Raw genomic sequence first — 23150 nt, forward strand, 5'->3', positions numbered from 1 at the left:
AAAATGATACGCCAGGAGCGAAAAGTGTTATTATTCTTCAATAATGCAGCATCACATCCGGATACAATTAAGTTGCAAAATGTGAAGATCGTCTTTCTCCCACCAAATGTAACATCAGTTTCTCAGCCGCTTGACCAAGGAGTGATTCAGAACTTCAAGGTTATGTACAGACAGTTAGTGATGAAGCACATAGTATCAGAACTTAACGGGAATGAAGTAACCCTTCAAACACTGACAAAGGGGCTGAATGTTCTCCAAGCAATTTCATGGATAACCAATGTATGGAAAAAAGTCACGGCCTCAACAATTCGTAACTGCTTTCTGAAAGCTGGGTTTCCTGCTAGTGGTGGACATCCCGAAATAGAATCCAATACCCTTCCTGACAGCATGGAAACAACACAAGAGTTGATTAATGCAGCAGGTTACAGTGTACAAGTGAACACCTATATCGAAATTGATTCAGATATTCCAACAGAGTGTGAGAGTGGAGACACGAAAATGATTCTTCAGTCAATCCAAGGGAAGGAGGACAAAAATATTCTGACGATGGCGGGAGTGAAGGCGTTGCTAATGACGACTTTGAAGAAAATACGGAAATGAATGTGCTGCCAATAACCTCGTACAGTGAGGCTCTTGGCTTTTTTAAGCGACTGAAAGAATTTTATTATAAACAAAATGATGAAAAAGGTGTATTATGACCCAGGATTTAATTGCACATAGTGAAAACATCATTGCTAAACCAAAATAGACAAAACAAACATACATTAAGGATTTTCTCAAGTGCTGTTTTACTGTACTGTGCTAGAGATTGCTACATCTACAAACTGATTTGAAGTTTCAAAAACTCATATGTTCTTCTTAATTTTAACATGGTGAATGGTAATAGTGTACAGTGTGCTCAGTAGAGGTTTCCATAGAAGTGTCTTTGTCTCTCTAATACAGTGCATCACAGCTGCTGCAGCCCATCTACAACTTTCTCATGTGAGTACAGTGCAGTATATTGTGCAATACTATATACAGTATACAATTAAAGGTACATTTGCGAGAATTGTTAACACATACAATACATGGGTTATTGTGTTCCAACTTATGTTTAATGGTACCGGTTTCATAACCTCTCGCGGGCAGACACTCCTTTATAACGGACATTTTTTTCAGTCCTGAAGGTGTCTGTTATAGGGAGGTTTTACTGTATATGCTAAAAGTTAAAATAGACAGCAAGCAAAGAGCAAGAACATGTTTGTTTCATTCAGACTAGCGGAATGTTATTTTAATTTGTGAATAAATTTGGTAACCAGTTGAAACTGAAGAATTTGATGGTTAAAATGGTTAGTATGGTCATTAAGTAACTGGCAGCATAGCAAGAAGTAGCAATTTGCCTCGTAAGGTCATTGACAGCAGGCAAAGGAGCAAGTACATGTTTGTTTGGTTCAAACTACTGTAATGTTACAACCTGTGTCAATAAAGTTCGGTGAATAAAGTCAGACCGGTCGATCCGGCAACACTGGCGACACACAACGCTGCACCTGCATAGCAGCAGGTTTTGACCACCTGCTTTCAACGTTGTTCTGTTGAGCATTGTGTGTGTGCCGTGTAAGACCAATTTGACACAGTGCATGTTTAGTGCATTGGTTCTGAACTTTGAACAGGAACATCAGTGACCGAAAGATCAATGTACAGTTTTGTTTTAAGCCTGGCAAGACACCGAAAGAAATGCATGCGATGTTAGTACATGTTGAAGAAGATCAAGCACTGTACTTGAATTGTGAGCACAAGTGGTTCGCTCATTTAAATCTTTGGACTTGATATATTTGTACAGATATAGTTATCAACAGAACAATTATATATAAATCTTGCAATTGTTAAAATATTTCTGTTTTTCAACTTTTACTTACTTACTATGTCATTTATTACAAACTTTAAAATAGAAGATTCCAAATCATAAAATGAATAAAACACACAGCCAATGATCGTCAAACAGTTCATGGCAAAAAAAGGGGGTGGTGCAACTTGAATATCCCCCATACTCGCCAGATCTCAATCCTCCAGACTTCTTCCTATTCCCACGATTCAAACTCGCTTTGAAAGGAAAGAGATTTGACGATATTCTTGACATCCAACGAAATGTGACGAGGCTTTTTATCACCATCCCAAAGGAAGCCTTCTTGCAAAGTTTCCAGGAATGTATCGCTGATCTCAGCAGTGCATAGTTATGGGAGGGGACTATTTCGAAGGACAGTAAGGTCACTGTCGTGCATTGTTCATCTGTGTTAATAGTACAGGACTATTCACCGAACTTTATTGTCACAGTTTGTATTTTAATTTGTGGATAAATTTGTAACCAACTGAAACTGAAGAATTTGCCGGTTAAAATGGCTAGCATGGTCGGACGGGGTTAAGAGGAGTAATTTCTAATTTATGTGAAAGGTCTCAGAAATACAGCAGAATTAAGGAACGGAGAAATTTCAAAAAGAGAGCCGAAAATAATTTAAATTCAACATATAGTGACTTAAGAGGTGTTATTTATTTTATGAATTGAAAATTATTCTATTTTAAAGTGTTTTACTAAATGACAAAGTAAATGTAAATTTAGACACAAAGAAACATTTTATTTCTTTTTTATATGTAAATAAGGACGTAAGTTCCAAGAGCAGAGCAGATTTTAAATTTTAGCATATAGTGACTAATTTAATTGGTTTTATTCATTTTATGATTTGAAATTTTCTATTTTAAAGTTTGTAATAAATTACATAGTAAGTAAAAGTTGAAACACAAAGAAATATTTTAACAATTTCAAGATTTATATCTAATTTCTGTTGATAACTATATCTGTACAAATGTATCAAGTCCAAAGATTTAGTTTTGATGTTTTGGCACCGCTGAAGAAGAAAGTAGTTAGCTCTCGAAACATGTACGTTAATTAAGTATAATACAATATGTAAAATATTGACAAGGCGGGAAAGTGTTCTATAGAAATCGAGTACATTAACAGTCGTAACGAAGTGCAGAGGCCAAAGGTTAACCCATTCACATACCATTTAATTCAATTTATTTACGCCTTGGTGTACCATTTATTTTCATTACTTCACATGATATTATCACTGACACTGAAAAAGCATATTTTACAGAAACCTAATGAGAGGAAATATTCAAACTACTGTCAGTTACACTTTGTAAAGTCTTTATGTGTATGGTAGGTATGGTAGATCATAAAACATTCATCTACATGGACCGCCACCTTGCACCGGTGGCATTCAAATAAAGATTCCTCCTCAGACCCCGTGTCATACAGACTTTGGATCTCCGTGATGGGATAACCTTCTTCGTTGTTGGGGGTATTTTGGTTAGAAAGTGTCCCCAGTGCCTTCCCTGAAGTCTCAGTGGTGTATTCCCAGGGCTTGGGCGTCCTCGTTTTGGATAATCGGGCAAAGTCACACTTGCCAACAGCTGTTCGGCCAAATTGATCTGGAAGCTGGTAAAGCCTACTCTCTTCTTGTCAGGGTTGAGGAGGTGATTTGTTGGAATTAATAAGTGTCATGTCTAGTATGTAGAAGTATATATTTTTGTATCCTTTTACATACTTCCTCATCAAGGGGAATGATGCGAGTCTCTCGTCATGAGAATCAACACCACCCATTCCACAGATGTAGTCAACAACAAGATTGGGTCTGAACTACTTCTTGCCATCATACTTCACCACTTCAAGGTAATCTGGCCTGCTATGTTGTGTAGAGAACATGTGCACCACCTTCTTGTCTACCCATTTCACAGCCAAAACCCCATTACTGGAAACAAAGATGAGTTCCCTCTTTTTCAGCTTTGTGCTGCTAAGTTCCTTGGACATGAACTTCCTATTTGGCCTCACTGTACCAACAGCATAAGTCTTATTATCCAGAAGATTTCTGATTAATGTTGGTGAACTGTACCAGTTGTCCATGTACAGCGTTCTCCAGCAACCCAAAAGCTCTCCGCACATTTCCATAACTACTTTTTCACTTGAAAGTAATCCCACTGTAGTTACTTCACTGCCATTCTCCTTCCCAGTATAAATTCTGAAGTTCCAACAGTACTCATTATCAGATGCACACACTTTGTATATTTTTATGCCAAACCTGGCTCTCTTTGATGGGTTATATTGTACGTATGAAAGCCTACCTTTGATCTTCATCAGACTTTCATCTATAGACACGTTTTCTCCAAGCATATAGACCTTTTGAAATCTATCTAAAAGTAAATCAAGCACAGGCCTTACTTTCCTAAGTTTATCACCAGCAGTTTCAGGGGCATCACTGGACAAGTGGAGGAATTTATTTATAGATTTGAACCTCTTGAAAGGCATGGTTTCTCCAAAAATTGGAGTCTCCATAACCCTGCGCTTAGACCAATAGTCTTGGAGTGAGGGCTTCTTATTTTTAGGATGCACAGAGCAAAATGTGCCTTTATTTCATCCACAGATACAGGAAACCAGTGTTCCTTTTCATATGATATCACCCTGTTTGTATCCTCGGCAGCAGATACAAGACATTTACTTGCGTAAGCATTTGTCTCTTTTGTTACATGTTCCCAAAAGTCTGCTGTTAGAAATTCGTTCACAACTTGCAGTTCATTAGGGCATTGTCCTAGGCGCCTTTGAACAACACTGTTTATTTCACCAGTTGCGATGCATGAATGATACTCTGGAGTATTACTTATGTGCTCCTAGTTCCATTCCCTATCGAGTGAAAGATGATTAGAAGCCGCTGGTGTAGCATCAGATGTAGGCCTAAAATTCAGTGTTACATTTGACGACAAAACAGCACTTTGTTCACCCCTACCAGCACTCACGTTGCTGTCACACGAACTACTTTCACTACATTCTCTTCCACTAAATTCTTCGTTGCTTATTTCAATATCAATGTCACTATCTTCTAAAAATTCCCTTATAATCGCTTCGTCACTCAACTTGGAGGCAGCCATGATTTCGCTTACGATGAGGTTGCTAAGCTACAGGTAATTCTTTCCACGGAATAACTGCACAGACGTGTTTATCGAATGCATCAATGGAATAAAACAGTGCTTCCATCTGTCAAGAGTTTACCTTACTAATATCAAATCCTTTCACAAAGGAAACCGGCTTGGAGCGGGTCCGGAAATTAACACTACGCACGGACGGAGAGATCCGGCTTTGTACCGGAATGCGATCGAGAGCCTGGACGGAGAGATCCGTCAAAGTACGTCAAGTGGTTAATAAGTGGTGAGCGAAAATATGACGGAGGTGCGTCTAGCATAGAGCTTATCTAACAGGGCCTGGAAGCAGACTCCATCTTGTTAATGACTAAATTTCCTCCTACTAAACATACTACCTGTTCAGTCCTACTTTTGATATCAGTTGTGAAGGGTTATCAGGGTCCTTGGCATTCTAGCATCCACGCTCATAATCAGGCTTCTGTTCTTTTGAAATTGCACAAACCCTTAACTTCTACAGACTGAAGCATATTTAAAATCCCTGCACACATTTTTTACGGGCTCGTTAAGTCTACATGTGCATGGTACTGTATTGTAAAAAAATTCTCTCTCTAGATGGCAGTTTTCGCTATATTTTTCAGGAATCAAAGATTCAGTGCAGAGAAGTGAAGGAATGTAACATCTATGATTGTAAAATAGTAACAATGGTATGAAAAAGGGTAGAAAAAGACTAAATAGTTGAAATAGTTTATGTAGAAGATGATGTAGGTGACTAATAATAAAATAGATTGATACTACTGATGTGTTTGAATGTTATATATAATAATAATTATTTTGAGTAGGCCTAAATTGTAACATTTCAAGTACAACTTTTCAACATTTATTCCTAGGCTTCATAATGAAAATGTCGATAATGACTGTAATAGTGAAATTGATAAGTTGGGGAATACTACCGGTGTGTCTGAAGGTTGCCGTAAATTATTTTGAGTAGGCCAAAATCATAATGTTTCAAATACACCTTCTCAAAATTTAGGCCTAGGCTTTGTAATGAAAATCATCATGATCATCTGGAGCAGTTTCCAACCACAGGCTGGGTCTGCTTGGAATATAAGCCTCTCCACAGTTTTCTGTCCGTCCACCACTTCACTTCCATCACTGCCTCGATGCTCTCCTTTACACCTTGCTGCCATCCGTCCATCAATCTTCCTCTAGGTCTCCTTCCCTTCAACTCCATTTCTAACATCTTTCTTGGTTTCCTCTCTTCTCCCATTCTTTTAACATGTCCATACCATTGAAGCCTTGATTTTTTTCTATCTTTTTCTGTAGGGGTACCGAATTTAACATTCCCCGAACTCTCTCATTTCTTACTGTGTCCATTACCGGGCGAGTTGGCCGTGCGGTTAGGAGCACACAGCTGTGGGCTCGCATCCGGGAGATAGTGGGTTCGAACCCCACTGTCAGCAGCCCCGAAGACGGTTTTCCGTGGTTTCCCATTTTCACACCAGGCAAATGCTGGGGCTGTACCATAATTAAGGCCACGGCCGATTCCTCCCCATTCCTAGGCCTTTCCTGTTCCATGGTCACCATAAGACCTATCTGTGCTGGTGCGATGTAAAGCAACTAGAAAAAAATAAAAACCTGTTCCATTATTGTTAAACCTACCCGACACCTTGAAACTTCATTTCCACTGCTTGTATTCTAGTCTTATCCATCTTCATCTAAGTTTCTGATCCATACATTAAACTTGGCACTGTTGATGAGGGGGGACAATTTATCACCAAGAAATAAGACAATTTGTTAATTAGTTGATAGTATAAATTAGTTAATATGTAGCCCCTAAGATTTTCATAATATGTAATCAACATTCCCAGAGCAACAGATTGGTTTAGTTACTTTTTTTTTCTTTTCGGTTTACATAGTGAGGAATAACATTGCAATAGTTGTACAGCATTCAGAGTATTAAAATGCAGTAAGTAGGATATCAGTGTAGAAGACAGCACATTTCAGATGGTGTATCACAGATTAAGATACATAGAGTAGGTTGTAGGTTCAGAGCAGGAATTTTTAGAAAATAACTAAAATTGTCTGTTTTTTTAGGACAAATTCAAAATATGGACTTAGTCCTGACTGTGTTAAAACTAAAATCACTTACCATGAGCCTCAACAATTTTGGTTGCTGGCCCACACACACACACACACACACACACACACACACACACACACATTGTGGCTTCTTGCTGGTATTATAGACTTCTGCAGACACCCTGCACTCTCAACCATTCGTTGTCCCAGTATATTTTTACTTATGAGTTATAACAGAGATATAAGTGTTAAGTAAAAAATGAGTTACCATGTGTATAGTCATGTTATGTGGACTTTCATCACAGTTGAATAATAGCTGTACTTGCTACCATTGCTGATATGGAAGGAATGGGTTCGTAATGTATACTTGTTTATGACAACTCATCAGTTCGGACATATCTCAGGTAATTACTACATTGTAGTTGCAGGGAATTATTTCTGTTGCTTACAAGAGTAAGCCATGACAATTTTATGGCAACTCATCAGTGGTGCTAAACTATCTTTTGTGGTAAGATTTGTAGGCCTTCCATGCCATGTTCAATAGTGTTTATTGTCTTGGCCGTGCTTTTCTCTAACTCTTGTCTGTATAAATTGCATGGTGGAGGGTTATTTTCTGTAGTGTTTTTCAGAAATAAGTGTTAAGCTGTAAATGGGTTTTTTGTAGGAGACCTACTTTTGTTAACCCCTCAGTGTTGCAGCCATTTAAAGAGCCTCCTGCTCTTTGGCCAGAGGAGATTTCAACTACACGTTGCTAAAATACATTGATTCACTTGAAACATTACTACAAGTATAAGGAGTCCGATATTCACAAAATTTGGATTTTTGTATGATAAAACTATGTACATGCAGATAATTACATAATTGTTTCACATTACCTTAGTAATTTAGTTTGATGTGATAGAGGATAGAATTCGAAGCACTCCTCGAGACAGACACCCAAGTCACATTCCTGGCAGCAGCACACTGATGTCTTCTTTCTGCCGTGCTTGGAACACATGATACGACATCTCTGAGGTTTAGATTTCTCAGTTATGGTGCTAATTTCCTGATAAAATGCCTTTCCTGCAACCTTCGAACTGTATTATCTGATGTGCACTGACCTTGAATATTTTGTTCCCCGCCTGAGCGAGCGTTTTTTGTAAACAAACCTTCCACAAGCTGAACTCGATAAGATAACTGCTCAATGTTTTTCCCTGTCACTTGGCTAAATACCGTATTTACGCGGATAATCCCCGCATATTTTTAAACAAAATTGAAGCACGAAATTGGGGTGTGGGTTTTATTTGCGTCAATGTTGGCAATGCTCCTGGCTCACCTAGTTTTCGATATTGGTTGTAAATTTATGCTTTGTGTAAGTGCACATGGAAGAAAACTACCCCCGTATCTCATATTTAAATGGAAAAAAATTCAGACTTTTAATTAAAATCTGCCTTTACATTTTAAAAAATTTGTATTTTACACAGTAATTTAAATTCAGAATTTCTCCGTGTCACAACAGAATGCGTCTTCCGGAATTTGCAGTGGTAGCTTTCCGCACTTTCACTTCAGTGTGTTGACAGTTTGTTTCATAGCTGCTAAGTTCAAGTGAAATCGAAATTCTTTTTGTATTCAGCATTTTAAGGAACGCCACTGTATCACGCAACAGGCAGTATGTGAAGAAGCAAAATCCGTGAACAGTGGCGATGCCGACAGTTGGCGTAAAAGCGTAGCTTATAATTACAGTAAATTCAAACGCAATGAACAATATTGTCAGTGCCAATGAAGCAGCATGGATTTTCTTAATGCCTTCCCCAAACAGACTTTTTAAAAGGTGATAGGGTCACTGTACTGTGTTGCAATGCAGACGGACACAAAAGACTTCCTCCCCTTGCCATAGGAAAGTTCGAAAACCCACAATGTTTTAAGGGCTTCGGGTACTTTCTGTGCAAATACAAGGTATCTAAAAATGCATACAGTACAGTAATCCAATGAATAAAGTACCTGCACAGGGGAGCCAGCATATACTTCTAGTCTTTGAATCTTTTTTCTTTGCGTGAGGTTACGTTTGTCAGCGAGTTATGCAAGTGTGTTGTTTGAATACTGTAAATTACCTTGTTGGATACATTTTGGAAATAGTTCTTTTCCATTGCATTTGAAAGGTTTAAACTGTGAATCAATGTTAATTGCATGCAGTAATGGATCTTAGAGTATATCTTGACGCAACAAGGGTTGGGATTTCTGAAGTACGAGTTGGCGGTTAATTCAAAATCACGTAATTTGAAGTCCGATTTCTGCGTTCCGTTCCAACGACTTCGAATTAACAAGGTTTTACTATATCGCAAAACTAACATCCAGGTTCGCTGGTATGTCTATTTCAACTGTTTACATTGCACGAAAAAGAATTATCCACCACCGGTCGTGTTAATATCCGCGGAAAGAAAAGACCGCGTGTGAAAAGTGTTTTAGACGTAGTGTGTAACAAATTTGTAAGTAATTTAGGAGAGGATACTATTGATGCAAGAGACAACAAATCTTTCAATCTACAGGGAATCGAGCCTACTGCAAGTTCAGATTAATGGAATACCTAGGCCTACTTCATAATTTTCATGGCAAATCTATTTTATAGCAGTGATAATGTATTTTTTCAAATATGTTCAGGCGAAGCAGCTATATCCGTAAATTTACATGTTCATATTTGCGTAAAGTCTACGTGGACCTCACGGAGTGATATGAAATGTTTTTTCATGCCTATGTTATTCTTTCAATGGAAGGAATTTTCATTTAATTTTTTCCAAATGAGCCTTCCTAAAATTAGGGTGCGGGGATTATTCGGCAGTGGGGATTATTTGCGTAAGTATGGTATTATTAGAGAATTTAGAATGGTTGCATTCAAGAGTCTTTTGAGCAGCTTGATATACTGTATTGGTTCCTACTCATCGGCACTCTTATCATTTATCACTGCATCTCCCACAGCCACCTCATCTAGTTCATTATCATTGCTGCTATTACTGTCACTACTACTTCCAGCTAAGCTCTCATCTGAATTCTACAATATTTCAAGCACATTACTGTCAGATAAACTATGACTGGAGCTTGCCATTGTGCGCGGTGTGTCACATGAACTGATGCAGCTGAAGAAAGACCAAATGCAACAGGACAAACCTCATTGAGAGGAACAAAATTTATGACAAAACAAACCACTCTACACATATTGCAGATAATAGGTTGACATATAGTCTTTCCAATGATATATATACCATGCACAACTGGTTCTCGTATCGTATGACACAAAACAGCACTGACACCTCCACAGAACACTGTGGAGAATTACAAAAATATTTCAAGCCAAGGAAAAAGACAAGTACAGTAGAACCCCGCTTAACCGAACTTTGCTTAACCGAAACCCGGCTTAACCGAAATGCTCTGGCAAAATTGTATTTTAATATTTTGTTTTACCCTCTCGTTCTTAGCTGTCGATATTAGTAATTCTCTTGCTCTGTGTGCTGAGAGTTACCGGGCAAACCCTATTTTTATATTATGACGTATGCCTGGGCTCAAGGCTTCAAGATGGCGGCGAGTGAGGGTAATTGTGTGTATTTCCTGTGTGTTCTTTTAGGAGTTTTGGTGTCAAAACAAATAGTGTGCGCAATATTCCATGTGTTGTGAAGTGCTCGGAAATAAGTCTGTACAATTTAAAAGGCTTTGTTTTTATTTCACATGCTACGGCGGCTGCTGGCGTACCCAAGCCCCCCCTCGGGAGTGCATGACTTCCCGTCTCAAGATGGAACATACCTCAGGTTGGAAACTAGTTGACTGCCATTCGTGAGTTTCATTTTCCTTTATTGCTGACTGCAAATCTTCCTTGCATTCTTGTAGCACCGGTTTCGATTCCAGCCTCCAGTAAATTGTCTCTGTTTTCTACTTGGTCTACTTTAAGTTTGTTATTGACATTCTGACTGTTAACTGGTGATTTGGAGATGAACCCAGGACCTGCAGTGGATAGTGCGTTTTCATTTTATCATCAGAATATCTGCTCTCTTAAAAACAAAATTACTATGAGCTGTACCTACAAGAACTATCCTCATTCGATATTGTCCCCTTCTCTGAAAGTTGGTTAACTGACTTCGTTTCGGACACAGAAATCCCTCTTTCCAAGGAGTTCTCCGTTTCCAGAACGGATCATGGATCTCGGGGCGGGGGATTCTCCTGGTCGTTAAATCCAAATGGCACGCTAACCTATGTACTTGTTTTTTCAGACCACCTCGATCATCCTTCAATTATTCTGAAAATGTTCTCTCTTCTGTAATGAAAGCCATTAATCTGAATCCTAATGTAATTATACTGGGTGACTTTAACCTCTCTATATCTTTGAATCCCCTGCGCAAGGTGTCCCTTCTAATAGTTTCCACAAGTGGTATCTCGACCATTATATTACGGGCCTACACTTCCAACAGTACGTCCTTGAGAACACCTGTGGGAATGGTCTTTTTAACTAACTGCTCTGCTCCGTTGTGCCTTCAGTTATTTCTATACGACGAAATATTTTTAAATCGAACCACAAGTCTGTTGAGGCAACATTCTCTATTGCCCCTCCCCGCCCCCCGAAATGTCATCGACCCTATACCAGGAACTGTATACCCATGTGACGAAAGGTTGATTGGCAGGCTGTCAATCACACCCTCTCTCTTCTACCCTGGCACTTGCTGCAAGTGGGTGAAGTTCAAGAAGCAGTGGACCTGTCCTATGACTGGACTCGCGCTGTGATCCGTGACCTTGTTTCCACTCTTAAAACATCTGCCAGATGCCCTCCATGGAAGAAAAGTGACACCAAAATTGCAGCAATTAATAAAATGAAAGCCTGGAAAGACTGGAAAAGGTCACCTTCTGAAGCCAAGTATAAAATTTTTTCTGACTTTCGTAAACACCATAAACAGCTTCTAAAACAGGATTACCAGGATTACATAAACTCTGCCTGCCTAGAAGTGAGAAGTAATAGCAAGAGATGTTGGTCTCTGATAAACAGTAGGAAAAATACAAATCTGATACCAGACACAGTGACTTGGGGTGATAATTTAGCCAGTGGTAGTAATAGACTGGAAATTTTTAACGATTACTTTGCATCTAATTTTGTTGCAACTGTTCAATTCCCAGATTTTCCATGTATTGATTCTGTTCCTTCTCATAGTCTCAGTAATCTTTTCATCTCTGAGTCAGAAGTCTATTCTTTACTTTCCTCCCTGCCAGAAAATAAATCTACTGGTCCGGATGGTCTCAGTCCTGTCTTCCTTAAGAATACCGCTGCAACTCTTGGCCATCCTATTGCTGTTATATTTAACCATTGCTTCTTAGCTCTCTACTTTCCTGACGACTGGAAAATCGCTAACATCACTCCGGTTTTTAAAAGTGGAAAGAGGTCTGATATCAGAAACTATCACCTGGTTTCTATATTACCCACCCTGTCACTCATCTGTGAAGAGATTATCCACCAGCGTCTCCTTTCTTTCACCCTTCCTTTTGTATCGTCCCAGCAGCATGTTTTTCTTCCTGGTAGCTCCTGCCTAACTAATCTGGCTCTTCTCTGTCATGCAACATCTGCTGTTAATGCTGATTCTTAGCTGGACATGTGTTACATTGATATTGCAAAGGCTTTTGATACTGTAGACCATATACTTTCCTCTAAACTCTCAGAACGTAATATCCATGGTCGCTTCCTAATTCTCCTGCAACCGAGCTCGATAGCTGCAGTCGCTTAAGTGCGGCCAGTATCCAGTATTCGGGAGATAGTAGGTTCGAACCCCACTGTCGACAGCCCTGAAAATGGTTTTCCGTGGTTTCCCATTTTCACACCAGGCAAATGCTGGGGCTGTACCTTAATTAAGGCCACGGCCGCTTCCTTCCCACTCCTAGCCCTTTCCCGTCCCATCATCGCCAAAAGACCTATCTGTGTCGGTACGACGTAAAAGCAACTAGCAAAGTCCCACTAATTCTCCTGCAGAGCTTCCTCAATACCAGAACTCAGCGTGTGGTTCTTGCTGGGTTCAGTTTGACTCTTGTTATGGTACATTCTAGCGTCCCACAGGGCAGTATCCTAGATCCTCTTCTTTTCGTCCTATTTATTGACGATCTTATTAATACTATAAAGGGCGTACTATATTGTTTTACACTTTATTTTTTTTTACCCAAATCAGTTGTTACATCCATCTTTTCAACATAATCTTGCAACCGTATGCACTTTTGCCATCGATGTGTCAGTCTCTCCAGACCTTCGTGAAACCATTCTTTCGGAGTGCTGCGTACCCACGCCTTGACAGCTGTGTCCAGTTCTACAACATCCGCAAAAAATTTACTCGGTATAGCGGATTGTCGTTATATCAGATTTTTTTAAAAGTTGGGGGTAAAATCCCACACACATTAAAATAGGTATGGAACGGCAGTCCATTTGTTAAAAACTTGGGTTTTTGCAGATTTCCACGCTACAGCTTACTTGTAAGTTATTTTTCTAATTATGAGACATAGTGAATGCGTATGTTCAATTTCATTCTGAAGAATTCAAGTAGTATCACTCCAGTGGCTTCTGTGGCAAATGTTTCAGTTTTCTTATTCAAACAGTCACCTAACCTAACTTAACCTTGTATGTATCATGAAAACATATTTCAAGCACCAGTAGAGCAATGATAACCTTTTCTCTATAAATTACTCGGGAATGGCCTTTCTGAAATTTATCCGGATGCACGAAAATGCAGTGAAACTCTGTAGTGCATTCCTCATTAAGACGATTTCTCGCTTGGCACGTCATAAATTCGAAGTCCCGATTCACGTCGTATAAAATCTATTTAAACATACCTCACTTATTGCGTCACAAATTTTCATTAGTACTGCTCAGTACGATCACATTTTTCCCAGCCCTGAAATTGTTCTTTGTCATCCCTTGTGAAAGGAATGCGATTTCCAATACAGATTTGAGCCTTCGCCACAGGAGCCAGGTCGGGGAAAGTTATGCAAAAACGGGAAATGGCCTTGAATTCCGATAATTTAGAGAGTAACTTAGCTTTGGGAAGCAAGCCATTAGCCTCAGGAAAGTTCAGTATTGCTTTCTAGTTTTCATTGATATTAGTGAATAACCCAGTAAGCCTGATTTTGTATTTTGCATTCCATTCTGAAGTTAGAAACTTATTCTGTGCTGAGTGACAGAGTTAAGGATAGTGAATATTTTTCGCGGGTTAGACTACTTAAGGATTAGGAAAATAGTGTGAAGTTGACTAGCGTGGTGCATATTAATGTTGTGGTAGTCCCATTATAGATACTGAAAAAATTGTAAAATCGCTTACGAATGAAGACAAAATCCATGAAGTGGACAGGCATCTGCATCTTTCAGCTGTGGCATGTGTGTTGAAATTCGCAGCTTCGAGTTTCTACTCGAGTAAATCGAAGTGTTACACATTCAAAATGACTGTCAAAGTCATTTTTCTTGCAGATGGCCGAGTTTAACCTCCTAATTCATGGTCGAAGGGTGTGACCAGAAGACAGTGTTTAACCCACTGGTCTGAAATATAAAGCTTCAGCTGACATTTTAGAAAGTGCGCGATCTGCAATAATGTGCTGATATTTTTATGTGGCCCCACAGTAAACTTTTTTTTGTGTGTGTGTTATCAGATGTTTTACACATCTTTTAATACACTATTTTTATTTACCGTATTAGACCCCCTCACGTATTAGACCCCCCTGGCTTTTTGGAGCAAAGAAAATAAAAAAATAAATCTTGCATACAAGATCCACCAACGTAATTCATCAGAGAAGAACAGAGATTCCGCTTCGAAATGGGTACAAGCCTTACCTACTGCAGCTCCGATGACATCACACAAATTTGTGAATAGTTTCGTCCATACGACCCATGCAATGAAAACACGTGTCAAAGTCATGTGGTACATCATCTGTGTTTCGTAGTTAAGAAACGTTGCTTCTGTAGCGTAGGCCTACTGCAGCTTTGATGACATTGTATAAATAGACTAGTTTTGTGTCCGACCTATGCAATTAAAGCACGCATCTGTCATGCTATATGTCTGTTTTCTGTAGTTCAGAATATCCGCCAACGTAATGGTTAGCACAGTTAGCTGCCGTTCTCGGTGGCCTGGGTTCGATTCCCAGTACCGTATTGCCAGAGATTTAAGAATGACAGGAAAGTTGATATGCGGTCAAAATGGTACCTGCAGCTCCCCTCCGTTGGGGGCTGTACCACTTCGGGATGAAGAAACGAATTTACATTAGTTAAGAAATATTCAAGGTTGTTGCTGTTAATATAGCAGGCAAGATCATTAACAAAGTGATCGTTTAATATATTGTAACTCGGGTCAGTATATCCTGCGTAATCTTTGGAGAGAAGTAGGTTTAAAACGCGATATAAACTATTCAATCATAACTATTGTTTTACTCGCCAACGTACCTTTTAAAAAAAATTATTTTACGTCCCCACTGACTACTTTTACGATTTTCGGAGACACCAAACAGAACATATTATGCGTTAATAAACAAAATGGAGGCAACGAACGTGCAAATTTAAACCTTATGATAATAAAATGCATTACATGTAATAAATGTTCATGTTTAGTCCATATTGAATGTTTATATGTTAAGTTAAAACAAAACTTGACTTGTTATAACTTAACATAATAAAATGCATTACTGCCACACCTGTAGATATCCATAAATGCAAGAAGCTTTCCTGTTATTTGTTTAAATTCCTTCTGCCATGGAACTTCGACACTAGCTGGGTACTTAGTAGCATACATAACCTAAACAATGTGGTCTCTCATATCTCAATTATAGCTGCTTAGATAAATCCTGATGTGATAAATTTAGAGAACAAGCATGAAATATACTTAGAAATAAAGGTCTGGCTTTCATTAGCCGCAGTTATCCAAAGAATGCTTCCAGTCACTATGTATTACATTCGGAAGTACAACTCGTAATATACGCTAGTTATCAGCTGGTGGGTTGGCACACTTTTTACAGCATGGCTTTATTCAGAATCGGTGGCTTCTACTAAACATTCACCAACTGGGATTAACAGAGACCATATTCAGGAACCATTTGCGAATAGATTCTCGCTGTTAGGACTATAGTCGGGAACGAAACTATTTTTTAAGTTGCAAAAAGATGGGATCTTGAATACTTGTGATTGCTGTAAAGATGACGTCATTTGGAATGACGACATGCCGGTAGCAGGGAAGTTAGCAGCACAAGACGACGATAATTCAAATGAGAGCAATGATCAAGTTTACCGTGTGGTAGGCCTACTGCTTTAACTGACACACAAATTACTGCCATTACATTCTTTTGTATTGATCCAAGTGTGATAAACTGATATAACTTGAAAACAATATTCCCTTACCCATGGGTAAATGATGCAAGAATCGAGCTCGAATTATTATTATTATTATTATTATTATTATTATTATTATTATTAGTAATGTATGGCCATGAAGTGTTTACATCCATTTAGTATTATTATTATTATTATTATTATTATTATTATTATTATTATTATTATTATTATTATTTACATAGTCAGATGATCACATTGTTTGCGATGTTATGTCATGAAACATGAACTGTATATAGACATTTATATTAGTTCAGTTAATATAAGAACCTGTATATATTTTATTATTACCTGTATACTTGTAATCCACTACAGTATTGTGAAACACACTGTAACATTCAGAATGGTACTAGGTAGACGAGAACTATGGAGAATATTCTGTACATTATATCTATGTATTAAGCACCCTAGAATTTACGAGGAGGTATTTAGTAACGTATCTTTCAAGAAGCCTGGACAGGCACTTATATAGGGAGGTGGTCTTGATGATAGACGTGAGTTACTCTTTAGTTGAAGTTATGGTTTAACAGGAGTATACTTGTGACCTCGTGTTATGTTTGGGCGACATGCTCGTAAGCAGTCAGTTGTTTTCAGGTTGCGCTCTCCATGTTGCATATGCTTAGTGATAGGCATTTGTTAAAGATGGTGGTGTGTTGATGTTTTCGTAGCGACGTGTTCTGTTTGTGACGGTTGTGAATAAGGTTGTGTGTGTTTAACTTGTAAATAATTGTGAATAAATAAGTGTACCAACTGACAGCATTTGTGTGCATCTTTGTGGATACATCAGTATTACCGGTAATACTGCATAATACAATACCCTTATCTCTTACCTCTATGGGGTCGAATATGAAGTGAGACGAATTTTCGTAGCGAGTTTTTATGACCGCATGCCCTTCCTGACGTCAGCCTCATCAAATGAGATAATGAGATGAAACGAATGATGTGATATAAGAGTAACTAAAACTGACTATATTTACTTTATATGTAGGTCTAAAAGTCGCGTGTTCATAATTTATTCTTTCTAAATTTCGAAATACTGCCTTCCAACAAAAATAGCCAGTAAAACTCAGAATACATTTGTAACTTTGTTAAAGAATAGTATCGAATGTTAACATGTACAATTTATAGCTCTTTATAGCCTAGAAGTTATGTGTTTACTGCACAAAATTTGAGGTTACCACATATTGGAACCCTCCCCGCTTATGTTTCTTGACTGTAAATGTAGGGAAAAAAGGGGTCTAACACGAGAGTAAATACAGTAATAAGCCCCAGTAGAAGAGATTTTCATATTTGTTCTCTCATCTTTTTCACGCCTTTTAATACTCTTATCGCATCTTCAGAAATGATAGATAGCCTAAATCTTTCACTGTACCCGTGCATACACAACGTTAAATGCACGCATGTCAGAAAAAAAAAAAATATCGAGTGTTTACATATTTGTGTTGGATAGTTTTTATTCGTGTATTCAATAGTAAGTTTTCTCGCTTAACACATTATCTTTCCTTGTCCCCTGCAGAAATGCTTAACAAGGTTTTACTGAATAAACTAACCTCTGAAATCAGTCATCAACTCTGTGCCGTATTTTGAGGTGTATCACATTCTTGCTTTATTTCAGTACATAAATTTGAAATTAAGCAACCGTTTACTTCAGCCGTTATTTCTAACGGGTTAGCTACTGCTGTCGGCCATATTATTTATGCATTTGTTATGGAAACGTGTTCTCTTTCACTTCGAAATATGCTTATAGAACACCAGTCGATGAACATTACTAATCGACTCTGAAATCTCCTTCGAGTTCGAATGTCTACAAGAGTTCGCTAGTGCACATAGCGAAAAATCTATACTGAAGATGATTGATCACATTCAATATAATCGCTGGAGTGCATAATTATTGATAATGGGAAAAATTACTCGCTCTTAATTGCTCATAATAATGAACGCATCAATGATAGGGTTCTCGCTGTAACTGAAGGATAATACACAGTTAAATATAGGAATTTTCAAGGGACAGAAGAAAGCTGTCGTTATAACGGAGTTCAAGCCATATGCTATATTCGTTACAGCGGACTTCTACTGTATTGTTGATAAAACGGTGGCGCGACATGAGCTCCATGACACCCATTTTCCCACCAGGCAAATGCTGGAGCTGTACCTTAATTAAGACCACGGCCACTTCCTTCCCACTCCTAGCCCTTTCCTGTCCCATCGTCGCCATAAGACCTATCTGTGTCGGTGCGATGTAAAGCAACTAAAAAAAAAAAAAAAGAGCTCCATGACAGAAGAAAATAACTGATTTTATACATTGAGTGACATTCTGTAAATATTTTAATGTTAATATGCAGTATATACCTTTGCTTAACAGAGTTTATGCATTTTTATTTCGACATTTAACTTCCGAAAATATTTGCCATGTGTCATCCGAAAAAGTGCGTCAACCGAAGTGGGATAATGGATTATGGATAAACAGGGTTCTACTGTATACTAAATAAACCAGCACTTTCAGTGTACAAAATAGAGCAAAGAACAACATGCAAAACGACAAACTTTTTGGATCATGGTATCTTTATTTTTTCTGTGGGGAAAGAATGAAGTAAACAGCCTTAAAAAAAGAAAGATTATTCCTCAGATTTGCTTGACAAAAAATTTATCCTTGCACAAACAACTACATTTTAAAAAACAATTCTTATTTTACAACACTAATAATTCCCAACATTTCTACTTGGAATGAAAACCATTTACATTTCGATAACTCCAAAACTCTACGCTACAACCGTAAATATGAAGCCATGTGTGGGTCTATATCACATATAGAGGTCATTGGCTACTGAAGAAGAAAAGAGGGCCTGTACCACGTATAGAGGTCAGTGAAAGGTTAACACGTGTGCTTAAGGGTAGACACTGCTTTTTTTTTTCCTCAAGCATTTGACTATTTTACTTGCATTACATTAGCTTCCAGATGTTCATCTTGGTGCATATTTTCCCTATTCTCACATCTATTTTCCCCCCATCATTAATTAATTTTCGTGTTGTTATATTCTTGTGTATGACTTGATTATTGCATGTTCTGTATCTTAATGATGTCTCTAATTTGGTGGCAGTAAAGTGACTTTCCTCAGCACTCACTATTACCAGGTGTATGCACAAGTATTTTCCGGTTTCACTAAGGAATGGTGCCAGCGAACAGTTCGCAGCGTATGAATTTGATACATACGTCAGTTTGTTTGACATTAACCTACCAATACACAAATTGAGTCCGCCAAACACTAGCCGACGTTTGTACCTGAAAAAGAACATTTGCGACACGCATTGCTTTTCTTATTTAATCAAAAGAAAAAGGCCGTGGAAAGACATTGCTTGCTGGTAGAAACATATGGTGAACATGCTCCATCGATTAGAACATGTGAGACATGGTTTTGACAATGAAACATGGCGATTTTAATGTGAAGGGCAGTGTGTGCTCTGGTAGACCACAAAAGTGTGAAGACGAGCAATTGCAGGCGTTACTGGATGATGACCCAACTCAAACTCATCAGCAAGTGACACAGCATTAAATGTGTCACAAGAAACAATCAGCAGACATTTACAAGCAATGAGGAAGATCAGTAAACTCCGCAAATGAGTCCCACACAATTTAAATTAACATCAAACAGAAAATTGCAAAGTCACTTGTGAAATGCTGCTTCAACACCACGAAAGAAAATCATTTCTGTACTGAATTGTGACAGGTAACGAAAAATGGATTTATTTTGAAAACCCGAAGCGGAGAAAATTGTGGCTGTCGTCTGGTGAAGCCGGTCCTTCAACACCAAGGCCAAACATTTTCGGCAAGAAGACCTTGCTTTGTGTGTGGTGGGACCAGAGCAGTATTGTGTATTATGAACTCTTGAAGCCGGAATGTGCCAGAAGACATGGCAAAGTGATTTTGTTACACAATTGCGCTGTTTCACACAGCAAAACCAGTGAAAGACACCTTGAAGTCGCTTGGGTGGGACATCCTGCCGCACTCACCGTACTCCCCAACCTGGCGCCATCTATCACCTCTTCGTATCAGTGGGGCATGCGCTCACAGAGCAGCACTTACCAATTTCAAGGAAGTTGGAAAATGGCTCGACAAATGGTTTGCTGCAAAAGACAAGCAGTTTTTCTGGCATGGTATTCATTACTTACCTGAAAGATGGGTGAAGTGTGTAGAAGCCAATGGCCAAAATTTTGAATAAACAAGAAATGAATTTCCCGTGAAAATTACATGTTTATCTTTACCACACAAACCGGCGAGAACTTGTGCATACACCTGGTACTGATGGATTTCCTGTGCTTTTAGACTGCTAGGCTTACTGCTTTCAGATCTTCCAAGTCATCCTGTCTTAGATGATTTGTTCTAAAGGAAGTTGAAAAATGTTTGCAAAAAATACTGTTCTATGTAGTTAAAATAATTTGATACATGTTACGGAAAGCAGTGTTAAGTCTTTCCTCTGTACTGAGTCTTATGATATTTAACGTGGAGCTTACTGTGAATAATTTTCTTTCTTAGGCAAGACTGGCTTGATGTCCCGTTTATTTGGGACTGTGGATACTGAGGAAGTACGTGAACTGAAAGTGAATCTACTTGATCAGAGGATTCAGGAGGGCAAGAGCAGTATTAGGAATGCTCAGGAGGAACTGAAGTGAGTTTGACTACCGTTACCCTAGTTTTAGTTTTAGATGGCTTTTGTAGTTGTGTTTCCTGTGTCTGTATTTCAGTGATAGATATCTTCCATTGATTTTATTTTTGTACTAGTTTGTCTGAAAAATCTTCTACCACTAAAGTTATGTTCATTTATATTTGATTTGCTTGGCAACATATAACAAATAATATTCCTCGTGGTTTATTTATACATATATCAATTGTGATGGTTCATGGTTTGGGTTATTGTAGTCGCGTCATAGTTCGTGAACCATGGGCAACGGCTGAGTGGCCTAGTAAGTGGTCCTGAGAGTTGGGATACCAGTTGCTATGGAATGGGAGTGGGCATCTCGGACATTTTCTGAGTCATGGCCCTCCTTGTGCTCAGGCGGCTAGGACTATACAATTCACCGGTGGTCCATAACCCGTTAGCACAGATCCTCATTTGAACTATGTGCAAGTAGGGTAGCATCCTGCTTCATGAATTTATTGAGCTCAGAACTTTTTTGCTTTGCGTCGCACCGACATAGATAGGTCTTATGGCGACGATGGGATAGGAAAGGCCTAGGAAGTGGAAGGGAGCGGCCGTGGCCTTAATTAAGGTACACACGAGGCGAGTTGGCCGTGCGTGTAGAGGTGCGCGGCTGTGAGCTTGCATCCGGGAGATAGTAGGTTCGAATCCCACTATCGGCAGCCCTGAAGATGGTTTTCCGTGGTTTCCCATTTTCACACCAGGCAAATGCTGGGGCTGTACCTTAATTAAGGCCACGGCCGCTTCCTTCCAACTCCTAGGCCTTTCCTATCCCATCGTTGCCATAAGACCTATCTGTGTCGGTGCGACGTAAAGCCCGTAGCAAAAAAAATAAAATAATAATTAAGGTACAGCCCCGGCATTTGCCTGGTGTGAAAATGGGAAACCACGGAAAACCATCTTCAGGGCTGCCGACAGCGGGGCTCGAACCCACTATCTCCCGATTACTGGATACTGGTCGCACTTAAGCGACTGCAGCTATCGAGCTCGGTTCTCAACATTTTAAACAAGCCTTGGACCTATGGGAGTAACAGAGTCCCACTCCCATTTGACAGGCGAGGGACTCCTTGGAAACAACTTGCTGAACAAAATTGAATTTGATGGGGAGCTACCAATAGTAATGGGGGCTTATGGAAGAAAGAAAGTAGAACTGGCTGAGTCAGCAAAGAGGATGCATCTGGATGTGCTAGGAGTAAATGATATTCAGGTAAGGGGAGATAACAAAGAAGATATAGGAGATTATAAAGTGTACTTGACGGGTGTTAGAAAGGGAAGGGCAGAATCTGAAGTAGGGCTCTTTATCATGAATACCATTGCACGCAACATAGTTTCTGTTAGGCTCGTAAATAAGTGAATGATGTGGGTAGATTTGTCACTTGGACGAATTGGGACTAGAATTGTCTCCGTGTATTCACCATGTGAGGGTGCAGATGAGGATGAAGTTGACAAGTTTTATGAAGCATTGAGTGACATCGTGGTCAGGGTCAATAGCATTGATAGAATAGTGCTAATGGGCGATTTCAATACAAGAGTTGGGAATAGAACTGAAGGATATGAAAGGGTGATTGGTAAATGTGGGGAAGATACGGAAGCTAATGGGAATGAGAAGCGTTTGCTGGACTTCTGTGCTAGTATGGGTTTAGCAGTTACAAATACATTCTTCAAGCATAAGGCTATTCACACATGGGAGGCTAGAGGTACCAGATCCATAATAGACTGTATTTTAACCAACTTCGAATTCAGGAAATCGGTTAGGAATGTAAGAGTTTTCCTGGGATTTTTTGATGATACAGACCACTACCTGATCTGTAGTGAACTAAGTATCTCTAGGCCTAGGGTAGAGAAAGTGAAATCTGTCTGCAAACGAATAAGGGTAGAAAATCTCCAGGACAAGGAAATTAGACAGAAGTACATGGATATGATTAGTGAGAAATTTGGTTGAATAATGAAGTGAGAGCAGCTTGTAAATGTAAAAAAGAAGACTTATCAGAAATGGCTCCAAACAAGGGCCGAGGCAGACAGGGATTTGTACGCAGATGAAACAGAGCAAAACAAATAGTTGTTGAATCCAA

At 39.0% G+C, this 23150-nt stretch overlaps 1 protein-coding gene across 4 annotated transcripts in view; it reads left to right on the forward strand.

Annotated features, from left to right (window-relative positions):
- The window catches only part of LOC136866294 (sorting nexin-4), a 166599-nt gene that overhangs the window by 87488 nt on the left and 55961 nt on the right, over positions 1-23150 (forward strand). For all 4 annotated transcript variants that reach the window (XM_068226685.1, XM_067143124.2, XM_068226687.1 and 1 more), the window contains one exon: positions 20916-21048. In XM_068226685.1, the coding sequence (XP_068082786.1) occupies positions 20916-21048 (133 nt within the window). The remainder of the gene's footprint in view (positions 1-20915; positions 21049-23150) is intronic.

Source organism: Anabrus simplex, chromosome 3 (assembly GCF_040414725.1).
Source record: "Anabrus simplex isolate iqAnaSimp1 chromosome 3, ASM4041472v1, whole genome shotgun sequence".
In the NCBI taxonomy this organism is placed as follows: Eukaryota; Metazoa; Arthropoda; class Insecta; order Orthoptera; family Tettigoniidae; genus Anabrus; species Anabrus simplex.